Here is a 24,247-nt window from a genome sequence, read left to right as displayed (position 1 = left end):
CATATAGACACTATTCGCTGGCACATAAACCTTATGTGTATATTTACAAGAAATATTAATCTTACATTCACATTTCATAACTATTTGGCACATAAAACCCCATTCTATAACAATATTCACATATAACCTATGTGTGTGCATACATAGTTTATACAATAATAATAATTTATAATATACAGTTGACACATAGAAGGTATGTGTGCGGGTGATAACAATAGCATTTCTTCTTCATATGAATTTTAAGCGGTTTGAAGCAAATAGAATTAACGTTTGGATTTTTTTCAGTGTACTTTTGTCATACATTCTTAATAGTTAATATCATTTCGAAGCAAAATGCTCTTAAGAAAAATTTTCCAAAATATTTTGCTTTTTTTAAAGAAAATATCTATTGGCGAAAATACGCGCTTTTAATAAGTTACTCACAAATACCGAACGCTAAAAAACATACCGCGTTTAAAATTTAATTAAATAAAGAAGCTTTAAAATATAATTGCATTGTGAAGAAAATAACAATATATGATTTTATAACAAAAACTTGAAACTTATTTCAAAAATCCTTTAATTTTTAATTTTAATTCAATTTTTTCTGTAAATAATTTAGTTATAGATTGTCTTTCAAAATGTTTTTGCAATTCTAAATGCTCATGAAAGATTGTCCTTCAAAATGCAGATGTTTTTAAGTTATTTTAGATTTTATTTCGACACAAAGTGTTACTTCGTGAAATTACGACCTTTTCATAAGTTATTCACGTTTATTCATCAAAACCAATATGTTTTTCAAAACAAACATGAAATTTCCCGTTAATACTCAGTTCCCAGATCAGTGATGATTTGTGTACGACTGTCTCGATCCTTGCTTCAATAAAAACACAGAACTGTAACGTGACAGATTCTGGTTGTAACGTGACAGATCATTGAGAATACTCCATAAAATCGAAAAAGAAGTTTTTCTTCACGAAAATTATATTTCAAACTCTTCTTTGATTTCCAAACTTCAACTTAAAACTGTGTTCACGCAAATTTGGGGGCCAACGGAACAGACTTTTTCAATTTAGTAGGGTAACCTCCAAACTCACTGCGAAAATTGTGTAACGTGACAGACGTATCAAAATGACAATAAAGCGAAAACCAAAAATAACCTTCTGTAGAAAAAATGTGCGCCTTTGTGACCTTAATAATGTGCAATTGTGATATAATCTAATTTTATCGTTTTTGCAGACTTATCTTATTAAATATGCGTAAACTTGTAACGTGACAGACAGAAGCCTTGACCATGTGCTCTCCTGTAACTCTTCGATGAGCAATTGGAATCAAGCGTGTAGAAAAAAGGAAAGAACAGAGAAATCAAAAATACAGATAAATACAGTTCGACGGTGCTTGTCTTGTCTACCTGATAAAACTGGCTTATTTATTGCCATCTTTACTACGAGCAAAGAGAGCCATATTTATCCAGAAGAAAGCTGAAGAGAGGATTGAAAATAACGAAGTATGCGCAAGAGGAGCATGACATATTTTTGTCCTCTTCCGGTAACATGATGCTGCCATTTGCATTACTGCGTTCTGTTCGGCAATACACGGTAATGTTAAAAATCGTACAATGAGGTTAATTGAAAATTCACTGTTTATACCATTTAATAGTCTGATGTATTTATATTTTCAAAACAATTTTGGAATCCTCGATTTAGCTTAAACAAAGTAATATTAGAACTATTTAAGATCCAAGTAGTTAATACTACGTTCACACGAGTTTAAACGTGTTTTAACGCTATCTTGATAACGTTTTTCTTGTTGCTCATTATTATAATATATCTTAACTCTGTAGTGTGAACATGGTATGAAACGTTATTTCGCTATTTTGCTAATAATGGTGCATACTGTCGTGAACGTTATAAAGTTGTATTGTTAGTCGCTAGCCACTCCAAGGATTGAAAGAGCTTCTCTAACATTATATTTAGTAGTCAGACAGTTCAGCCAAATCTGACTATTTCAAATTAAATCAAATGCTTACAGAACAATAATGGAAGCTTACCTTTTTGGAAACGTTTGTATTAGTTGCTGTTCTGCAGCATATGAAAAAGCCAAAAACAATAATTTATTTGCTTCAGATAATTATGTGGTCCTTGGAAAATAAATCTGACATTTTAGCCTGGTGAGGCTAACTACCCAACTACTCTACTCACCATGCATATAGAATTCGGCAGACCTACTTTGCTGAAAATGAAGTAATTCAAATTATCAGCACGATTAGCTAATCAATCCTGAAATACCAAAAGTTCAGTAATTGAGCTGAGAGTTTGACAATTTCAAAAGCTGATTTTCAGCGAAATAAATCTGTCAAATGGGTTAAATCCAAATTGCTGAGCTTTCAACATCTTGGATTGCTAAAATGCTCGGTTCAACGAAATTTTTATTAATTACTTCCTATAGTCTGCAATCTGTCTGATAATCAATTGACAGATATAACTTAACAAATTGAACCTGACACTAAATGCAGACAGTGAATCTTCAGGAGGCACCTCGACAAAATGCGCTGTAAACCGTAACTCAAAATTTCCTGGACCAATCGTACTGAAATTTGCACAGTTTATCTTCTTCACATTATTACCCAGGTAACTACAAAAGTTTTTTTTGCAAAATGCTTAATATTATTATTTTTAATAGCATTTTCATCGTTTTTTTTTAGCAATAATCGGACTTTGGCTTCAAAGTGCTACGAAAAGTTCGAAAATCGACCAAGAAATAAAAGTTCCATTAATTACTTGTGGAGTGATGTTAAAAACAGCTACGCAAATGTATCAACGATTGGTCCAGCAGATTATGGTGTACACCGCAAAACCAGTTTTCGAAATGGCACCTGTAGACAAATAATCTTTGTATCGAAAAAATTTAACGACTCCAATTTTTTTGGCCGATAATACCTTACACAACCCCTCTTAAGTTCCGACACGATTTAGGCGATTCTTCCGCATTCAACTTTTGGTGTCATTTTGCCTAGTCATCTGTCCAGTCTCAACTTTCACAACTTCTTTCATCCCCTGTGCATTTCTGTTCTATCACTAAGAATTAAACGACAATTTGTTCTACAGTGGAAATGCTAATCGTCCAAGATTTGATGAAAAATTATAAATAGTGAAACAATATAAGCAAGCTTCGATATTATTTAAATAACGATTAAAATGAGAATATTTGTAGCAGATTGTTTGCCGTCATATTAAAAATTGTTACTTAGATTGTATGGCTTGGCTTTATTAACAATTTTTTATTTAATCATAGTTTGAACTCTTTCGAAAGCAGTAAAAATGTAAGTAAACTTCCAATTGCTTATTGTGTTCTTTGTGAGAAAATATAGCTAGAAAAAGGTACACATTGTGATTATATATTCTTTTATTTTCCTCTTGTCAAACTAAATAAAAAAATGTGCTATGCTATATTTCACCCTAAGGAGGAAAATTTGGTAAAAACCAAAATTTCTCACTAGGGTGAAAATTTGTTGGTATAAACCAGTCTTTGTACAGGAGGGCACAAATCCTTATTTCATACTATGTTGCGTTTCGGCTTCGCCTCATCAGAAACCGACACTAACGTATTGTCGGAATAGATTAGCGCCGGCTTGACGCAAATCCCTTAAAACTAAAACACACTATGTGTTTCAATCAAACGACTGATCAAACGTGATGTCCCGTTAGAGCAGAAGTTCTGTTTATGCCGATGAGACACAAGTGAAGCCGAAACTTGTCTTGGCTTAGCAGGCCTATGCGAAAGCACTATGCTATATTTCACCCTAAGGAGGAAAATTTGGTAAAAACCAAAATTTCTCACTAGGGTGAAAATTTGTTGGTATAAACCAGTCTTTGTACAGGAGGGCACAAATCCTTATTTCATACTATGTTGCGTTTCGGCTTCGCCTCATCAGAAACCGACACTAACGTATTGTCGGAATAGATTAGCGCCGGCTTGACGCAAATCCCTTAAAACTAAAACACACTATGTGTTTCAATCAAACGACTGATCAAACGTGATGTCCCGTTAGAGCAGAAGTTCTGTTTATGCCGATGAGACACAAGTGAAGCCGAAACTTGTCTTGGCTTAGCAGGCCTATGCGAAAGCACTATGCTATATTTCACCCTAAGGAGGAAAATTTGGTAAAAACCAAAATTTCTCACTAGGGTGAAAATTTGTTGGTATAAACCAGTCTTTGTACAGGAGGGCACAAATCCTTATTTCATACTATGTTGCGTTTCGGCTTCGCCTCATCAGAAACCGACACTAACGTATTGTCGGAATATATTAGCGCCGGCTTGACGCAAATCCCTTAAAACTAAAACACACTATGTGTTTCAATCAAACGACTGATCAAACGTGATGTCCCGTTAGAGCAGAAGTTCTGTTTATGCCGATGAGACACAAGTGAAGCCGAAACTTGTCTTGGCTTAGCAGGCCTATGCGAAAGCACTATGCTATATTTCACCCTAAGGAGGAAAATTTGGTAAAAACCAAAATTTCTCACTAGGGTGAAAATTTGTTGGTATAAACCAGTCTTTGTACAGGAGGGCACAAATCCTTATTTCATACTATGTTGCGTTTCGGCTTCGCCTCAGTGAGAAATTTTGGTTTTTACCAAATTTTCCTCCTTAGGGTGAAATATAGCATAGTGCTTTCGCATAGGCCTGCTAAGCCAAGACAAGTTTCGGCTTCACTTGTGTCTCATCGGCATAAACAGAACTTCTGCTCTAACGGGACATCACGTTTGATCAGTCGTTTGATTGAAACACATAGTGTGTTTTAGTTTTAAGGGATTTGCGTCAAGCCGGCGCTAATCTATTCCGACAATACGTTAGTGTCGGTTTCTTATGAGGCGAAGCCGAAACGCAACATAGTATGAAATAAGGATTTGTGCCCTCCTGTACAAAGACTGGTTTATACCAACAAATTTTCACCCTAGTGAGAAATTTTGGTTTTTACCAAATTTTCCTCCTTAGGGTGAAATATAGCATAGTGCTTTCGCATAGGCCTGCTAAGCCAAGACAAGTTTCGGCTTCACTTGTGTCTCATCGGCATAAACAGAACTTCTGCTTTAACGGGACATCACGTTTGATCAGTCGTTTGATTGAAACACATAGTGTGTTTTAGTTTTAAGGGATTTGCGTCAAGCCGGCGCTAATCTATTCCGACAATACGTTAGTGTCGGTTTCTGATGAGGCGAAGCCGAAACGCAACATAGTATGAAATAAGGATTTGTGCCCTCCTGTACAAAGACTGGTTTATACCAACAAATTTTCACCCTAGTGAGAAATTTTGGTTTTTACCAAATTTTCCTCCTTAGGGTGAAATATAGCATAGTGCTTTCGCATAGGCCTGCTAAGCCAAGACAAGTTTCGGCTTCACTTGTGTCTCATCGGCATAAACAGAACTTCTGCTCTAACGGGACATCACGTTTGATCAGTCGTTTGATTGAAACACATAGTGTGTTTTAGTTTTAAGGGATTTGCGTCAAGCCGGCGTTAATCTATTCCGACAATACGTTAGTGTCGGTTTCTGATGAGGCGAAGCCGAAACGCAACATAGTATGAAATAAGGATTTGTGCCCTCCTGTACAAAGACTGGTTTATACCAACAAATTTTCACCCTAGTGAGAAATTTTGGTTTTTACCAAATTTTCCTCCTTAGGGTGAAATATAGCATAGTGCTTTCGCATAGGCCTGCTAAGCCAAGACAAGTTTCGGCTTCACTTGTGTCTCATCGGCATAAACAGAACTTCTGCTCTAACGGGACATCACGTTTGATCAGTCGTTTGATTGAAACACATAGTGTGTTTTAGTTTTAAGGGATTTGCGTCAAGCCGGCGCTAATCTATTCCGACAATACGTTAGTGTCGGTTTCTGATGAGGCGAAGCCGAAACGCAACATAGTATAAAAAAATGTGGTCAAATTAAACAGCTTCACTCATTTTGATACCCATAAGTAAACTAACAAACGAAATCAATTTTTATTTAATGCATCTCTGCATCCAATTATAAAATTTCGTTCTACAGTTTGTTTCAAAATGATTCGACTTCTGCTAACCTGCAATATAACTCTTCGACGTGGCGTTTTGAAATAAGCGTGTAGCACCTTATAGATAGGACCATAAAGAATATAAAAAAGTAGCATTTAAAACCCGATTATACCTGTTTTTCACACGGGATAAAACTTGCTTACTTGCCCTCATATGGTTTGTGTGCAACGTGGGCCATAATTTTGCACATAAAGGTCGAAAAGTTGATTCAAATTATTGAGATGTATGCAAGAGGAACATGGCGGTCTTTTACACTATTCTCATTTGGCTTCAGGATGCAGCCATTTCGACAATGACAGGTACTACGTGTTAGACCGGACTAAACTCAGGCCTAAAATCAAAGATAGTACCGTGTGGCGGTACCAACTTGCTTCAAGCTTACCGCTATCAATGAGTTTCAACGTCGTAAACAGCTTAATGTGGGAGTTTACCGTGACTTTTTGTCGGTTCCGACAGCATGAAGTACAAAGTTACTTTACGCTCATCCGGACATGCCACAGACTCAGGTGATTCGCATTTCTAATGCCGAAAGATCCTGACTCCTGCGGTAGCAGACAATGGGTTAAGTCGCCGCAAACTCTAAGCTAACTCATATGACACTTTTCCACGCCTTTCTAATCTTTCTTCCTTCAACTCCTTGCTCTCCTTTGAGTACTATGATTTCTTATATTGAAAAATATACTTCACTTTCCAGTTTTATGCAAACTACAATAGCCTTTCGGGGGTGCTGGTGGATTATTTGTTAAATTATATTTTAATAATTAAAGGGAACACATTTATATCCTCTCGGGGGTGTAGACATTTACCGCCTTTGTTAATGAGTAGTATTTAGTATAATAGCAGCTTAAAATACCTTGAAACTTTTGTTTTTGAGCCTTTACTATTCCTATCCTTAAACGTTCCGCTCCCCTAATCGCTTCCCATTAGGATAAAATTAAGAAGACATACAAGAAAATTTCCCCACGGTTGTCGTTTCATTGTTTGTTTTAGATCATTAAATACTAGGTGTAATATACCATTTTTATTACAGTTTGAAACCTGTGTCTCGAAATTAACAAGGATAGAAAACAGTTTACACCAAGCCATGAGCATAAATGTGGAAGGCTGTGATAAAGGAGATAGTGGATATAGTTTTATATGTCTCGACTCCAAATGGGATGTCAATAATAGATGTGGTCCATGGAATCCCAAAGATCTTTTGACGTTGAATTCATTACACAATAATTTCCACTATAATCGGAAGCTGGTTGAGCTTACTTTAAGGTGAGTAGCAAATAATTCAAATCTGTTCTATTGTTATTTATTCAAGTGAGCCCCAAAATTTCTACTAAATTACCGATTTTCATAAAAACTATTTTTTGGATAGGGGGCACAGTGGGCAGAATGCTACTTTCGACGCTCAAAACCTCTAGCGTATGGGTATATATCCTAGAGGATTAGTGTCTTCTGCAATGCATCTAGAATGGAAATAAGTATTACTTGACAACTTTAGTTTTGATCTAGATAGGTAGAAATTGATCTAGATCAGTTCTATCTTTTGACAGAGGCTTTTTATCAAAAAACTTCCTTCGGCAAAGTTGTTTGCTTTGATATTTTTACCGTATGTACCAAAGACACTTATACTCTGTAACTTATACATAACTCGAGAAAATGAATTTTAACATTTTTTGATTCCTAAATCTTCGAAAATATAATTAAAAAAAGTTTCAAAGCGTGATAAACGTTATCATGACATTTAAAGGGTGTTTTCATCATAAATATTTAATAGGGTAAGGTGGGGTTTTTTATCTACAGACCTTTAGGTTAGTGGAAAATGATGTATTTATACGATGAATAGCCAGTTTTCGAATTCCGCAATCATTCCTCAATGGACGGCTGCAGCTAAAATTTTGTTTGTGACTAGTAAAGACAGGCCCGTAGCCAGGATTTTGTTTCGGGAGGGGCTTAAAAATTATTGCATAAATGTATTAATTCTGATAATTTGAGATAGCCACTGGAAACTGAAGGTAATTATGAAAAGTTCTTAGTGAAAACAATTTCAAAACTAAGACAATAGGCACTAAAAACCTTTAAAATATGTTGTCTGTTACAAGAAAGGCTATAGTGCATCGACGAATTAAATTTGATTATTATTAATTTACAAGTTAGAAATTTCTTTAGTTACAAAAATGAATATTCAAGAGTTCAAAGTATTTACGGCTGCTTGAAAATACTACGCATTCTAGACTACACGTTTACAATTTGTAGAAGACGCCAAATTGGAATGAGTAGAAAAATATGCAAAAACCCGTTTCACGAAACTTTACACGCATCTGCTAATCATGAGAACGAAACCATCGTCAAGGTTGTCCCTATGTATAGGAATATATCAGTGTGAAATCCAAGTTTACCGTTGCAAAGAATGTCCGAACAAAGTGAATGTCAAAATTTGCTTCAAATCTTCTGATATGGCAGGTGATTTGTATTCGCGGAAAATAGGTTCAACTTCTATTTTCATGATCAGGTGTCTTGCTACTATGACTAGTTCTGTGACTTCATCCGAAGTTTGCGTTAACTCAACTTTATGAATAAACGTAATCATAACAATCTTGACAAAAACACATGTTTTTTATTTGACTCTCGTGGGGAATGGGTTAGAGCCTATCTTCGACAATATTATCAGACAACTGAGAATAACTATCTATTTAAGTAGATTCTTTTTAGATATTTTTAATATCATTGAACTTTCGAATTAAAAATATCGTTGACTAATTTTCCTAGATCCCTGAAACTATAGTAAAAGTCAAAATGTAAAGTGAGTGCAAAAGACTATTGATTTCACTACAAAGCAAGAATAATAACCTTAGCTCTATTGACTTTCAGCAATCTTGCAAAACAGTTGGAATTTGAGAAGATTACCTAGCTTAACCCTAGAACGTTGCACTGGGGTAAAAATGTACCCCCCGCCTTCTTTGGAGCCGTGCGAAAACGAGAATTCGGCATTTACCGACCTGGGACACTAACCATAATTCAATTTAGAGTTCCTAGTAAGAGTAGGAAAAGGTGGTATAGCCAGTTTGCTTATAGCCTTTGTGGAAGCAGGTGTCCAAGTTGGCGTGGGGTACATTTGTACCCAGTGTACGGTTGCCGTTAGTGTTTCGTCGGGTTTCGTGCTGTCAGTGGAAATGTGATTCGTGACAATTCCAGTTTAAATACTGGTCGTTTTACTACGTAAGTAACAATTAGTATTATATAATCGTTTTTAATCATTTATTTAATTTATTTAATTTAATATTGAAGCGGAACAAAAAATCGTTCTCATTTTTGCTGATTTTTATTGTTTTATTGTTTATAGCAATGGCTCGCAAGTATAATTTGCGCACAATAACTGTTGTAATAGTAACGTTGCGTGTTACCAATGCACTATGGTCCCAAAGCTGTATTTAGGAAGACAAAACTGTTTGCGTCCAAACCGTTGGTTTTAGATATATAGTATCTTCGGCAAACTTTCTTAAAACTTTCTTGCCGATTTTTTTATATTAGTAGAATTAGGGTGGTCCTTGTCGTTATGGTGTTCAAAGTATCAATTTCTTAGATATGTAAAATTCAGCTACATAATGTTCTACAAAGTTATAAATCAATTAAATTTAAGCAACTTTTCTGAAGAAACTATGTGGCTATCTCTAATGGTTCATGTGCTATGATTTTTGCAATATTTAAGGTAGGGTGGCTCTTTAAAAATTGGTTTTCTATTAATATCTTTTTATGTGTTAATTTCTCGCTAATACTTTGTTCTAGAGGTTTTTAGAACTTTTGTAAATACACATTTTTGCTGAAGCAATGAAGTTTCTATCTCTTTTGTTTGCATAGTTACAGGCGATTTTCAAAATAAAAATGGTTTTTTTCAAAGCTATATATGTTCCAACATTGCAAATGGATTTTCAATATTTTAATTTTATTTGAAAGATCGGAACTTTTTTAGTTTTTGGTGAAAAAATTGCGAGAGCGTTATTTCTGTAAAATAATTAATTAATTTTTGAAAATGGTGTATTTTTCAACAAAAATCGTTCATAACTTTTCAAATAGACGAGATAACAACTTTGTTACTTCAGCAAAAATATTTGCCATACAATGTTCTAAAAGTGCTGCAAACAAAGTATTCACGATAAATCAATGTATGAAGTGATAAATGAGAAATAGTGGTTTTAAGGGGTCACGTTTTCATCGCTCAATCTCTTATGGTACAATCAACTGAGAAATAGTCAATGTGTGTGATAATACCAAAAATCACAGAAAATCTATTGACATCTATGTGACACTACATTCTACCGTACAACTACATGTTAGTGTGAATTTACAATAGTGTTAAAAGCGTACTATAGTAAACTCTAAATAAAAGTTATCTATTACGTGGCCAATGAAGCAACCGTCATGCATTATATAGGGGGAATTATGCTTTATGAGTTATTTTACCAGTTCGCGGTTAGCGATTTTCAGACCTCTTACTTTTATTTGTTTTGAAGTAACAAAAAATTGAGAATCTTTCCTTAACTTACCCACAGCCGTCATAGTCGATAATTAATTTATAGTTTCGAACATTGCATAAATGTTGGAAAAGCATACAATAATTTCCGCTGCTATGAATAACAAACTCGTTTCAAGATTTTATTTTAAGATAACAATACGTGAACTAAAGCATTTTCTTTCTAGCACTCGTTTTGAGCACTAGTCCAAACCAAAAAGGATTTACTTAAGTGAGCATAGATAACGTTTGTTGGCCGATTTAGAATTAACGTTAGTTTGCAGCTAACACTGCTGTTAATCCACTGTACCATTTAGATGTACGGTAGACTGTTCTTTGAAAAACGTTTACAAATCCAATAGAATTGCCATGACATACGGCACACAATAACTATTTCTCAGTTGATTGTACCATAAGAGATTAAGCGATGAAAACGTGACCCCTTAAAATCACTATTTCTTATTTGTCACTTCAGACATTGATTTATCGTAAATAGTTTGTTTGCAGCACTTTTAGAACATTGTATGGCGAATATTTTTGCTGAAGTAACAAAGTTGTTATCTCGTCTATTTGAAAAGTTATGAACGATTTTTGTTGAAAAATACACCATTTTCAAAAATTAATTAATTATTTTACAGAAATAACGCTATCGCAATTTTTTTACCAAAAACTAGAAAAGTTTCGATCTTTCAAATGAAATTAAAATATTGAAAATCCATTTGCAATGTTGGAACATATATAGCTTTGAAAAAAACCATTTTTATTTTGAAAATCGCCTGTAACTATGCAAACAAAAGAGATAGAAACTTTATTGCTTCGGCAAAACTGTGTATTTACAAAAGTTCTAAAAACCTCTAGAACAAAACATTAGCGAGAAATTAACACATAAAAAGATATTAATAGAAAACCAATTTTTAAAGAGCCACCCTACCTTAAATATTGCAAAAATCATAGCACATGAACCATTAGAGATAGCCACATAGTTTCTTCAGAAAAGTTGCTTAAATTTAATTGATTTATAACTTTGTAGAACATTATGTAGCTGAATTTTACATATCTAAGAAATTGATACTTTGAACACCATAACGACAAGGACCACCCTAATTCTACTAATATAAAAAAATCGGCAAGAAAGTTTTAAGAAAGTTTGCCGAAGATACTATATATCTAAAACCAACGGTTTAGGCGCAAACAGTTTTGTCTTCCTAAATACAGCTTTGGGACCATAGCGCAATGTATTACTGGTCAGAAATATTGTTTCATTTCCATTTCCACCCCATTTCGTGGTATTTTCCAAAACTCGATTTTTAAACTTTCACTCCTCAAAATAATTGCACTTTTTCAAAAATATCGAAATTCTATTTTATACCGTTTCCAGATCATTCTTGCAAATTTGTTTTTTTTTCTCAAATCGGTTGAAAATTCGCAAAATTTTAGTAATTTTTGTAAAAAAAGTCCAAAACGCGAGTTTTTCACTATTTTTTGGTTCAAACCAATTTATGTATCATTGATTCATTAAATTACTTACTTTCACTTACATAGCTGTTTTCGCAATTAAAAAACGAAGAAAATTATATATTATACATTTCTTTTGTTTGCATTTTTACCTGCGAAAATTGCGATCAAATGAGTGGGGTACATTTATACCCCAGTGCAATGTTCTAGGGTGGAAAACGCAAATGCAACGTTCTAGGGTTAAGTAAATATTATATTTAAACATTTGAAGGTTTCATTTCGGAATTCATGGGTTTTTGGACAATGTAAAATATATATTCCAATGATTTAATCTACTAATGGAAACTACCCAGAATTTAATCTACTGAGCGAAACTGCTCAGAACATGTTCACTAATCGAAAGAAAATTACTTAGCACTGATTAGTGAATGCTACTAATTTACGTAAAATTTGGTAAATATAACATTGATGACACCACCACTAGAAACTATAAACATAGGTGAGTTTAATAATTTCAGCATCACTTGCTTCCGACACATGAAAGAGAACACAACGCACTTACATCTAATTTCCTGTGAAACTTTTGCAAAACTTTATGTCAATTCGTTAAACAATTATGTGGACACTAATCTGCTCAGTAATTGGTTTGTTTTTTGAATAAAAATAATTAGTTCTCGATTTTTTTACAATCGTCATCAAGATTGGAAGAGATGTATGACTTCTTGAAGAAAGTTGTAATGTTTGTCTGATTACAGGTTTGTTTTACCACTATTTAGGAACAAGTTTCAATTAAAGTTGTTGCACCAACGCATCAAAGTTGTACGGATAAAGAAATTATAAGATCATAACGCAATTCCGAAACCACTCGTGTTGAGTGTATAGAAAATAAAGAAGAGTGATTTTGAGTTCATTTCGATTGGTTGATTTTTTCCTCTCATTTCTCTCTTATTTAAGATTTTCTCTCTCATTTTATTCCATGACGAGCAAAAACAGAATGGAAGACTGTCACATACTGAAGACATAAAATCGAAACACTTATCCTAACTTATTGGCTAATAGATTTAATCAGTCCCAACATTTTAGTCGCTCTTCGTGATTGCCTATTGTTTTATCACTTTTTGACCCGTCCACTTTCAAAAGAATTTTCTTTAACACGTTTGTTGCAGATATCACTGATTTACTTATGAACAGTGTATTAGTGCGGAACGAATTCCTCGTAAAAATGAAATGAAGTGTCAATAAAAATGGTATTGCATTAAAATGACTCGAAACAAAAACTGTCTTCTCGGCTGAATCGTTCTCAAACAAATTGAAATACTTTTTGTGTAGCACAGTACAGAGTGCACAGTGTGCACTGACCTAATACAGAAATTCAAAATTTGTGCAATTCAAAAACTTATCATTTAAAAATAACAAACGGGGTCGTGGGTCTTTTATATATTTCCTTATGTAAACAATAAAAATAATATAACAAGTTTAAATGGCAGTCCGGCAGATCTCGTGCAAGCGCTTAGCCATTGCACGTAGAGACCTGTTTACGATGCGAGGAAATATTTTTTCCTCACCAACTATGTCTTGGGGGGAAGTTGCTTATTTCTATTTCGCTATTGTACATTCCCGTGTCATTATCGTAGTTGCTGCCTTTATGTTCGCGAATATCTGATTTCTTTCTCGCTTCTCGCCCTCAATAATTGCCCTTCCGAATGGATTCCATTTCTCCAAATGTGACATTAATCTGCGAGTAAGCGGTATCCGATCTTGTAGCGGAACATTGATTTTCTCATCGTCCATATACTGAAGGATCTTAATTATAGCATTGTCGCACACAACTATGTGTTTTAAGTTGTGCGAAATGAATAGCTAATATGTTGAGCGTCAAATGCCTGACATGATAGAACTCGATAAAGGCGGCTTCCGAAAGTCTAACCTCCATTTACACCTTCAGGAAATGTTCCATATTATGAATGATCGGTCCTATGGGAATCATCAATAATTTTATAATCATCGTATTTGGCTGGAGCACACCTTCTTGCTGCTGCTACTCACTGATTTCGACAATTATAGTAACAGTTTCTTTTATTCTTCGGACAAGGCATACAATATAAAAGCTACTATTTTTGTCGCTCGCTTCGCACTGGCTCGAGCAAAAGCATAAAGAACACTGAATTTCGTGACCAATGTCTTTGGTGGTTAGGAATAGCCTTCTTCAACTTTTTCTCAATAATTTGTTCAAATCAAATGAGCAACAAATTTTGTTAAAAGTCGCCGGATTTTTAAATTCATCTTTGAAAAATTTCGGGAGGGGCTTTAGCCCCCTAGCCCCCCCCCCCCCCCTCTGGCTACGTGCCTGAGTAAAGACCTTTACTTTTTAATTACGAAGATAAAAAAAGTGCGGCAAGGGGGGGGGGGAGGGTTTATCTACAGACCTTTAGGTTAGGTGAAAATGATGTATTTCTACGATAAATAGCCAGTTTTCGAATTCCGCAATCATTCCTCAATGGACGGCTGCAGCTAAAATTTTGTGCGTGGCTAGTTGAAACCCTAATCTTGGTAGTTAAAGGTTATGTAAAATAAACTATAAGACTAATAGGGGAATGTGGTCGGTTATCGGTACACTTTTGTCTTTGGCTCATAACATTTTTGCAGTTGCACAATATAGGGACATAAGCATACCAATGGAATGCTAGAGGCCTTAGCTAATAACTGGTGAAGGAATTTAATTTATGTCGTCAATATGAAAAATGTTACTGATAATTTAGTGAAATGATCATTTTTGCCATTTAGGAAAATTTGTTCGGATGTCGGCACCCCAAGAAAATTTAGTAAAATGGCAGAATATGATTAAAAATCACCAACATTCAAAGAGTATAAATTTATTTTACTTTACTTTTAATATCATTCCACATCAGAAGCACAATGTGTGTATGTGAAAAGCTCGTAAGCATATTACACACCACTAACGCACTGGCGGATCGCATTCATCGCAATTGGCGGTTAATTTTTTGATAAAGGTTTCAGACAAATAAGACTGTATTTTTTCCTAGCAATTCGATTCAAAGTTGGTTCGATTTTGCTGACTGAAAATCTTTGATTTTCGCTTGTTTTTTTCCGTATCAGGTAATAAAATTGGTGTACAGAGTATGTACTGGTGCGTCGGTAATCGCGGAAAAGTGAAATTTCTGATGAAAAGTGTTGGGAAAGTGCTATAGCTACCATAAAAGGTTTTGAGTTTTTATTATTCGAGAAAAAAAAGTGAGATTTTTATTTTTCACTGTTCCTTTTCGCACAGCTTTACGGTTGTGTGTGCGAGGCTCTTGCGTTCCATCTAGTCGCAGCAACAGCAGAGGAAAAAAAAAGATTGGTCGTCGTGAAGCCCTTTGCCAGTCAGCAGCAGTGTTTGCAGAAAATAATCTATTTTTCAGAACATTAACACCAACACAGGTTCATTTTTGTCCCAGATGCGGATTGTGTGGAACATAACGGAAGGAAACTGAAAATGGAGCTATGATTGGCACAGGCCAGCAACAAGGATACAAGTTTTTGACAGGTCGTTGGGTGCGATTCTGTAACTTTTCCTATTGTGCAAATTTTTTTCTAGTGGAGGTTTCAGATAAATTCGGTTAAATTTGCGATACTTGGAGTACGTAAGTAGAGCTTTTTTTTCAAGTAAATATATACAGAACTCGAAAAATAATATGGCTGAACGCAGTCGAAGCGTATGATTTTGACAGAAGTTTGAAATCGAATCAGTTTCAGCTTTATTCATGAATCATTTTGTGAGTTTGTCAGCCTGTTGAATTTGACCAAATTTGATGTTTATAAAGCATTGAAAGGTCTTGGTTTATTTTAGCATGACCGATTAAAATGTACATCTATTTCTTAACTTTTAAAACCATAGCAAAATGCAAGCAAATCTTGTCAATTTAGCAAAAATATGTCATCATTTATTTAAGTTGCCAAACTTGACAATCACTCAACATGTAATTTGTAATTCATTATTAATCGCACGGTAACCTGTTGTAGCGGGTAAAGGCACTTTAACCTACGCTTATTATCCAGGGCAAGGTGTAAATACCTCCGTCCCATCCCAAAGGACTAAAGGAGTGGCATTAACCTTCTTAGCCAAGTCACTCCCAACGATTTATTATATCCCCTTTAAACTGAAACGGTCGGTACGGTTGTCCTCGTTTCTTCCTCCTTTAAGATTCAAAACAATACGTTAATGACATTATTCATTGAATGAATAATTTATTTGCCGTCTAATTTTAAAACAACTCCAAATCCAACTCTGTACAGCAGGACTGGCCGTTTTAATATTTGTGACGTATGAAAATATGCTTCAAATATTAATATTGACAAGAAAAACACTACAGAATAACTGCAGTGTTTTCCAGGATGCTTTTCAATACTGGCTGTGTAAGAATTAGAATAGAATAGAATAGAATAGAAAGGAATAGAATAGAATAGAATAGAATAGAATAGAATAGAATAGAATAGAATAGAATAGAATAGAATAGAATAGAATAGAATAGAATAGAATAGAATAGAATCGAGTAGAGTAGAGTAGAGTAGAGTAGAGTAGAGTAGAGTAGAGTAGAGTAGAGTAGAGTAGAGTAGAGTAGAGTAGAGTAGAGTAGAGTAGAGTAGAGTAGAGTAGAGTAGAGTAGAGTAGAGTAGAGTAGAGTAGAGTAGAGTAGAGTAGAGTAGAGTAGAGTAGAGTAGAGTAGAGTAGAGTAGAGTAGAGTAGAGTAGAGTAGAGTAGAGTAGAGTAGAGTAGAGTAGAGTAGAGTAGAGTAGAGTAGAGTAGAGTAGAGTAGAGTAGAGTAGAGTAGAGTAGAGTAGAGTAGAGTAGAGTAGAGTAGAGTAGAGTAGAGTAGAGTAGAGTAGAGTAGAGTAGAGTAGAGTAAAGTAGAGTAGAGTAGAGTAGAGTAGAGTAGAGTAGAGTAGAGTAGAGTAGAATAGAGTAAAGTAGAGTACAGTAGAGTACAGTAGAGTAGAGTAGAGTAGAGTAGAGTAGAGTAGAGTAGAGTAGAGTAGAGTAGAGTAGAGTAGAGTAGAGTAGAGTAGAGTAGAGTAGAGTAGAGTAGAGTAGAGTAGAGTAGAGTAGAGTAGAGTAGAGTAGAGTAGAGTAGAGTAGAGTAGAGTAGAGAAGAGTAGAGTAGAGTAGAGTAGAGTAGAGTAGAGTAGAGTAGAGTAGAGTAGAGTAGAGTAGAGTAGAGTAGAGTAGAGTAGAGTAGTGCAGAGTAGAGTAGAGTAGAGTAGAATAGAGTAGAGTAGAGTAGAGTAGAGTAGAGTAGAATAGAGTAGAATAGAGTAGAGTAGAATAGAGTAGAGTAGAATAGAGTAGAATAGAGTAGAGTAGAATAGAGTAGAGTAAAATAAAGTAGAGTAGAATAGAGTAGAGTAGAATAGAGTAGAGTAGAGTAGAGTAGAATAGAGTAGAGCAGAATAGAGTAGCGTAGAATAGAGTAGAGTAGAATAGAGTAGAGTAGAATAGAGTAGAGGAGAATAGAGTAGAGGAGAATAGAGTAGCGTAGAATAGAGTAGAGCAGAATGGAGTAGAGCAGAATAGAGTAGAGTAGAATAGAGTAGAATAGAGTAGAGTAGAATAGAGTAGAGTAGAATAGAGTGGAGTAGAATAGAGTGGAGTAGAATAGAGTAGAGTAGAATAGAGTAGAGTAGAATAGAGTAGAGGAGAATAGAGTAGCGTAGAATAGAGTAGAGCAGAATGGAGTAGAGCAGAATAGAGTAGAGTAGAATAGAGTAGAATAGAGTAGAATAGAGTAGAATAGAGTAGAGTAGAATAGAGTGGAGTAGAATAGAGTAGAGTAGAATCGAATAGAGTAGAGTAGAATAGGGTAGAGTAGAAGAGAGTAGAGTAGAAGAGAGTAGAGTAGAAGAGAGTAGAGTAGAATAGAGTAGAGTAGAATAGAGTAGAGTAGAATAGAGTAGAGTAGAATAGAGTAGAGTAGAATAGAGTAGAGTAGAATAGAGTGGAGTAGAATAGAGTAGAGTAGAATAGAGTAGAGTAGAATGGATTAGAGTAGAATAGAGTAGAGTAGAATAGAGTAGAGTAGAATAGAGTAGAGTAGAATAGAGTAGAGTAGAGTAGAATAGAGTAGAGTAGAATAGAGTAGAGTAGAGTAGAGTAGAGTGGACTAGAGCAGAGTAGACTAGAGCAGAGTAGAATAGAGTAAAGTAGAATAGAGTAGAGTAGAATAGAGTAGAGTAGAATAGAGTAGAGTAGAAGAGAGTAGAGTAGAATAGAGTAGAGTAGAATAGAGTAGAGTAGAATAGAGTAGAGTAGAATAGAGTATAGTAGAATAGAGTAGAGTAGAATAGAGTAGAGTAGAATAGAGTAGAGTAGAATAGAGTAGAGTAGAATAGAGTAGAGTAGAGTAGAATCGAGTAGAGAAGAATGGAGTGGAGTGGAATGGAGTGGACTGGAGTGGACTGGAGTGGACTGGAGTGCACTGGAGTGCACTGGAGTGGACTGGAGTGGACTGGAGTAGACTGGAGTGGACTGGAGTGGACTGGAGTGGACTGGAGTGGACTGGAGTGGACTGGAGTGGACTGGAGTAGACTGGAGTGGACTGGAGTGGACTGGAGTGGACTGGAGTGGACTGGAGTGGACTGGAGTGGACTGGAGTGGACTGGAGTGCACTGGAGTGGACTGGAGTGGACTGGAGTGGACTGGAGTGGACTGGAGTGCAGTGGAGTGCACTGGAGTGGACTGGAGTGGACTGGAGTAGACTGGAGTGGACTGGAGTGGACTGGAGTGGACTGGATTGGACTGGAGTGGACTGGATTGGACTGGAGTGGACTGGAGTAGACTGGAGTGGACTGGAGTGGACTGGAGTGGACTGGAGTGGACTGGAGTGGACTGGAGTGGACTGGAGTGGACTGGAGTGGACTGGAGTGGACTGGAGTGGACTGGAGTGGACTGGAGTGGACTGGAGTGGACTGGAGTGGACTGGAGTGGACTGGAGTGGACTGGAGTGGACTGGAGTGGACTGGAGTGGACTGGAGTGGACTAGAGTGGACTAGAGTGGAATGGAGTGGAATGGAATGGAATGGAATGGAATGGAATGGAATGGAATGGGATGGGATGGAATGGAATGGAATGGAATGGAATGGGATGGGATGGAATGGAATGGAATGGAATGGAATGGAATGGAATGGAATGGAATGGGATGGAATGGAATGGAATGGGATGGAATGGAATGGAATGGAATGGAATGGAATGGAATGGGATGGAATGGAATGGAATGGAATGGAATGGAATGGAATGGAATGGAATGGAATGGAATAGAATAGAATAGAAAAAGGTTTCAGACAAATTAGGCATAAGTACACGCAGCTACGTAGTTAAAGGAGGATGGGACTAGCGGTGCCCCACCAGCACTGAAAGCCATTCGATGAAGAAAATAACAAAACAAATTTTGTTTTTCTAATTAGTTGATTTCAACAGAAAAATGAATAACGTAACTAAATTTTCTCTTAATTTTGAGAGATTCTCAAATAATAGTTATTGAAAATTATTATTGATTTTGATTCAAGACGCACATCATACGAAATGACAGCAAGTAGCTAAGATGCACACCTTACTGAAATACATCTAGGTAGCGACAGCAACACGCTGGGCATAACGGTTAAGCAGGTAGGTAGTTGTCTCAGCTTGGAAAGCTTGTTTTATCCTGGACGCAACTACCTGAATCAGTACACAAAAAAAAACAGAAATTCAACTGACCTCATTTTGGTTTTACCTAGTTTTTCTTTAAAAACATTTCAATAAAGTGATGATTTTTATTGACATTTTTTTCAATACATGTGCACTGAAAATTTAAAGTATTGTCGAAAATTGTCAAAATCATTCTATTTCGGATTTAGTCGATTATATAGTAACATTTCAATTATTAACCAATGTAATATGTAATATGATAATTATTTTTCATCGTTTGAGATTCCAAACTAGATGTGGAATAAGTATGAAGTTTTTTTTGTAGTGCTGGATAGTGTTTGTGACTAAATAGAAAAAAAATATACCTTTATTCTAAAATTCAAATCAATCAATTTCCAACAATCCTTAAATACCTTTGGCTATTTCGTCTCATTTAAGATTGCAGTTTATAAAAAGATAACATTATGAGAAACATAACTCTGTATTATATTTACGTGTGAATTACTGACATACGGAATTTTTCAACAATTTAATTCCATACCTTTCATCCGTCGGTCGGTGAAACAAAACGTTTGAAATATCCTATGTTGTATTTTACGATGAAGCAGTTTAATTCAACAATGAGATTAGTTGAATTCTAGTCGTTTGTGTCTTGGCTGAAAAGGTAGTGTAACGGCATATGCAATTGTGTCTGGACTAAAACAAGCGTTAGAAGCGTTTCAAGCTTTAGCTCATGTAGCTTTTCAAGTTTTGTGCTTTAGCTTTTTAAGTTTTGTGCTAGGATGAAACGTTCGTGTCCAGACTGAAACTGACAGCATCAAACCAACAACGTTGGATTATTGTTTTCAACAAAAATTTAGTTCGCCCAAATATTAACTAGACGAAACCAAAAACTCAACTAATTTTTTAGTTGAAATTGTGATGAATCGGTTTTCCGTGAGGTAATTCAAAATTATATAAATTATATATTTAGAAAAAGTGGGTATCGAAGTAAAGTTTGAACTATGTTGCAGAGGTAATGATATCAAGAGCTGCAATTTCAGTTCATAATTGTCAGTCGCGTTGGAAATTTGAGTAAACGCTATTGAGAGTGTAACCTTCAAATTGATTCAAAATTTTCTTTTTCGATATTTTTAAAGGAAAATTCAAGTTTCCTTACACAATGAAATGATTGAAGAATTTAGATATTGTTAACGGAACATTAGTAATAATTCGTTTGTATGTCTGTGTAATGGGCCATTTTTCTACTTTTTCATTGATTTGGTTTAGGCTTTAAGCTTCCTAGCACTGTTGTTGTCCTATGCTGATTTGAGAGATTCTGTCCTGCCACTATCCCATATAGTATTTGTTATCAAAAACATTGCGAAGCATCAAGTTCTAAATGTTCTCAATCGGTGTAATATCCGAAGAGAGTGATAAGAGTTATAAGAAATGTCTCATTACACTGTTAGCAGGCTTGTTATTTGCTCACACAATGAGCTACAAAGAGCGAAATACACCGATTAAAAATAGAGCAGCACAAAAACACTACGATGTGCAGAACGACCACACAAAGAGAAACTTGAAAACGAAAAAGAGTAATGCGGCCCATACACGATACGATCTGTCGTACAACGTGTTGTACGACCAGTCGGATAGACAGTTGAAACGATATGTCGTACGACCGATTCGCCACACACGGATGTAACTGCAGTACGATAAGTCGTCCAACCAGTTTGACGTTTTTTTTTCTTTTATTGTAAAAAAGTAATGCAATCACTATGAAAATCGACTTCTTAACCAAGGCCCAGCAGAACGAGTCTCATATACCACTCGATTCAGTTCGCCGAGTTCGGCTAATGTCTGTGTGCGCGTGTATTTGAGAGTGTATCCCAAGTAGCACTTGCAACATGTTCAAGAAAAACAACCAAAGTTCTTTATTGCATTACAATCACAACATAATTGCAAAAACGTGTTGCATGTGTGAAACACAGCTGCTACACATTACATCGTAGTTATTTATTTGTATTGCTAATATTTTCTGAAACAATATAATTTGACACATATTACGGGTGTTTTTTGCAACGCCTGTGTGACTCTACTACACAGCTAAAACAATTTTGTTGCAAGCATCATCGCGAAAACTGGTGATGACATTAGTATTCAACTTGTCAGCAAACTTTATTCCGGACATATTTCATTTTTTTATTGCTCTCGAAAAAAGCATATTTGAACACAGTGCTTTGCGTATGATAAATAATTCACGAAATAAGTATAAAATTTATTAAGTTTATATCAACGATGTCTAAAGGCCGTTAAAAATATAAAAGTATTTTCAAAAATTACTCGATTCATTTTATTGGTTATACATTTTTACACACATTCATATTGTCATATTTCAATGTGGACATAATATTTATGTTTTGTATAACAATTTCATGAAACACATTAAGTTTCATTTCATTCCCACACAGTTGTTTTCAAAGCACTCGCTAGCATTATTGCAACAATCTCTGTTGTTAGTATGATTCTTGGTACATTCGTAACAATTGAACATGTTGCCTATAAGCTCCACCTCTTGCGCTTTTTTAATTGCATAACAGTTGAATAACGCTTGCTGCACGAATATTTTCACAAATTAATGTTTGACATTGGTGTTGTAAAGACAGTTTATCAACATACATGTTGCTTGGTAGGTGTGCATGTATGACCAACAAGCTAACATCGCACTATGCGGTAACTAGGCCAAAAAGTTTACTGGATTTCAACAGGGGAGTGGCTAGGGCTGTACTGCAAGAGGTTCGCCCAAATATCATCTCCATATTATCCACTTAAACCGATACTCCATGCTACCCCCTCAGGCAGACTTCTCTTTCGCCTCTCATCACCTTCAACCACTAGACACACCAAAATAAACCGGGGGCAAATAGAGTTGTCGAAAGACAACCTTCGTAAATTGAAATTTTCATTTCTTCAAAGATCTCGAAAGGCTAATCCAAAGATGATATACTCGCAAGGAACAGGTAAAATACGGAAATCTAAAAAACCTCTCATTCTATTAAAATAATGTTGAGCGTACACATTCAGTTTTCAGGCTCCTTCCTAAAATATTTTTATTATAACCCAAAAACGCTTTTAATCCACCTAAAAGTGTGATGAAACATTTCACAGAAATATTAGAAGTCCCTCTTCGGATATTACATTGATCAAATTAGCATGGGACAATATCATTGCAAGAAATTTCGAAAATCAAATCAAATCGAAGGTAAAGTAAAAAAATGCCCATTAAAATAAGCGGACAATCAACTTATTGCTATTACTTTATGAATAAAATGTTTATGTTCTTCATTCAATTCAATATAAATGGAAAACTCAATTCTCTTCAGGGACTATAGGGTAATTTGGGGAGAGATGCCGCACATTTCTTAAAATCGATCCTGCATCGAAGTTTACCATTCAATATTTGATAAAATCATTTTAATCAATTGCGAGTTTCAAAAATACTGTGAAATGGTTTTTTTCATGAAAAAAAAATTATCAAATTTTCATGAACATTTAAAAAAAGGTCATTGCGGGAGAGATGCCGCACCATGGTCACAAACTGAAAAATGGTGAACAAAAATATTTTTAGCTATCATTGATGTTTTTGTGATTAGGGGTTTTCAGCTGAGTTTCATGAAGTTTGATTACACCTATAAATCGGCCAGCACCTTCATTTTTCTTAAGGGGGTAATACTATTTCTAGAAACATTTTTTATTCAACATTTTAAAAATATTACCCTTAATTAAGTTACTTCATCTAAACCGTTACACAAAGTTGTAAAAACAACTTTGTGTAACGGTTTAGATGAAGTAACTTAATTAAGGGTACTCTTTATATATATATATATATATATATATATATATATATATATATATATATATATATATATATATATATATATATATATATATATATATATATATATATATATATATATATATATATATATATATATATATATATATATATATATATATATATATATATATATATATATATATATATATATATATATATATATATATATATATATATATATATATATATATATATATATATATATATATATATATATATATATATATATATATATATATATATATATATATATATATATATATATATATATATATATATATATATATATATATATATATATATATATATATATATATATATATATATATATATATATATATATATATATATATATATATATATATATATATATATATATATATATATATATATATATATATATATATATATATATATATATATATATATATATATATATATATATATATATATATATATATATATATATATATATATATATATATATATATATATATATATATATATATATATATATATATATATATATATATATATATATATTTAAAAGCAGTTTTTGCTTGTAATGTATTTAGATAACTTTGGTTTGTTCTTGAAAGATTCATTTTAAAAAGCATCAATTCATCGAAATTTTCATTTTTATGCCAAGATTGACATCACTACAAATCAATTCCG

General features: G+C 34.4%; 1 protein-coding gene across 8 annotated transcripts in view; it reads left to right on the top strand.

Moving 5' to 3' along the window:
* The window catches only part of LOC131682876 (uncharacterized), a 564,793-nt gene that overhangs the window by 340,872 nt on the left and 199,674 nt on the right, over window positions 1–24,247 (top strand). For 7 of the 8 annotated variants that reach the window (XM_058964663.1, XM_058964670.1, XM_058964666.1 and 4 more), the window contains exon 4: window positions 7,086–7,318. The exons of the other annotated variant lie outside the window; for it this stretch is intronic. In XM_058964663.1, the coding sequence (XP_058820646.1) occupies window positions 7,086–7,318 (233 nt within the window). The remainder of the gene's footprint in view (window positions 1–7,085; window positions 7,319–24,247) is intronic. 8 annotated transcript variants of the gene reach the window in all.

Source organism: Topomyia yanbarensis, chromosome 2 (assembly GCF_030247195.1).
Source record: "Topomyia yanbarensis strain Yona2022 chromosome 2, ASM3024719v1, whole genome shotgun sequence".
NCBI lineage: Eukaryota > Metazoa > Arthropoda > Insecta > Diptera > Culicidae > Topomyia > Topomyia yanbarensis.
This window is presented reverse-complemented; position numbering and strand designations above follow the sequence as displayed.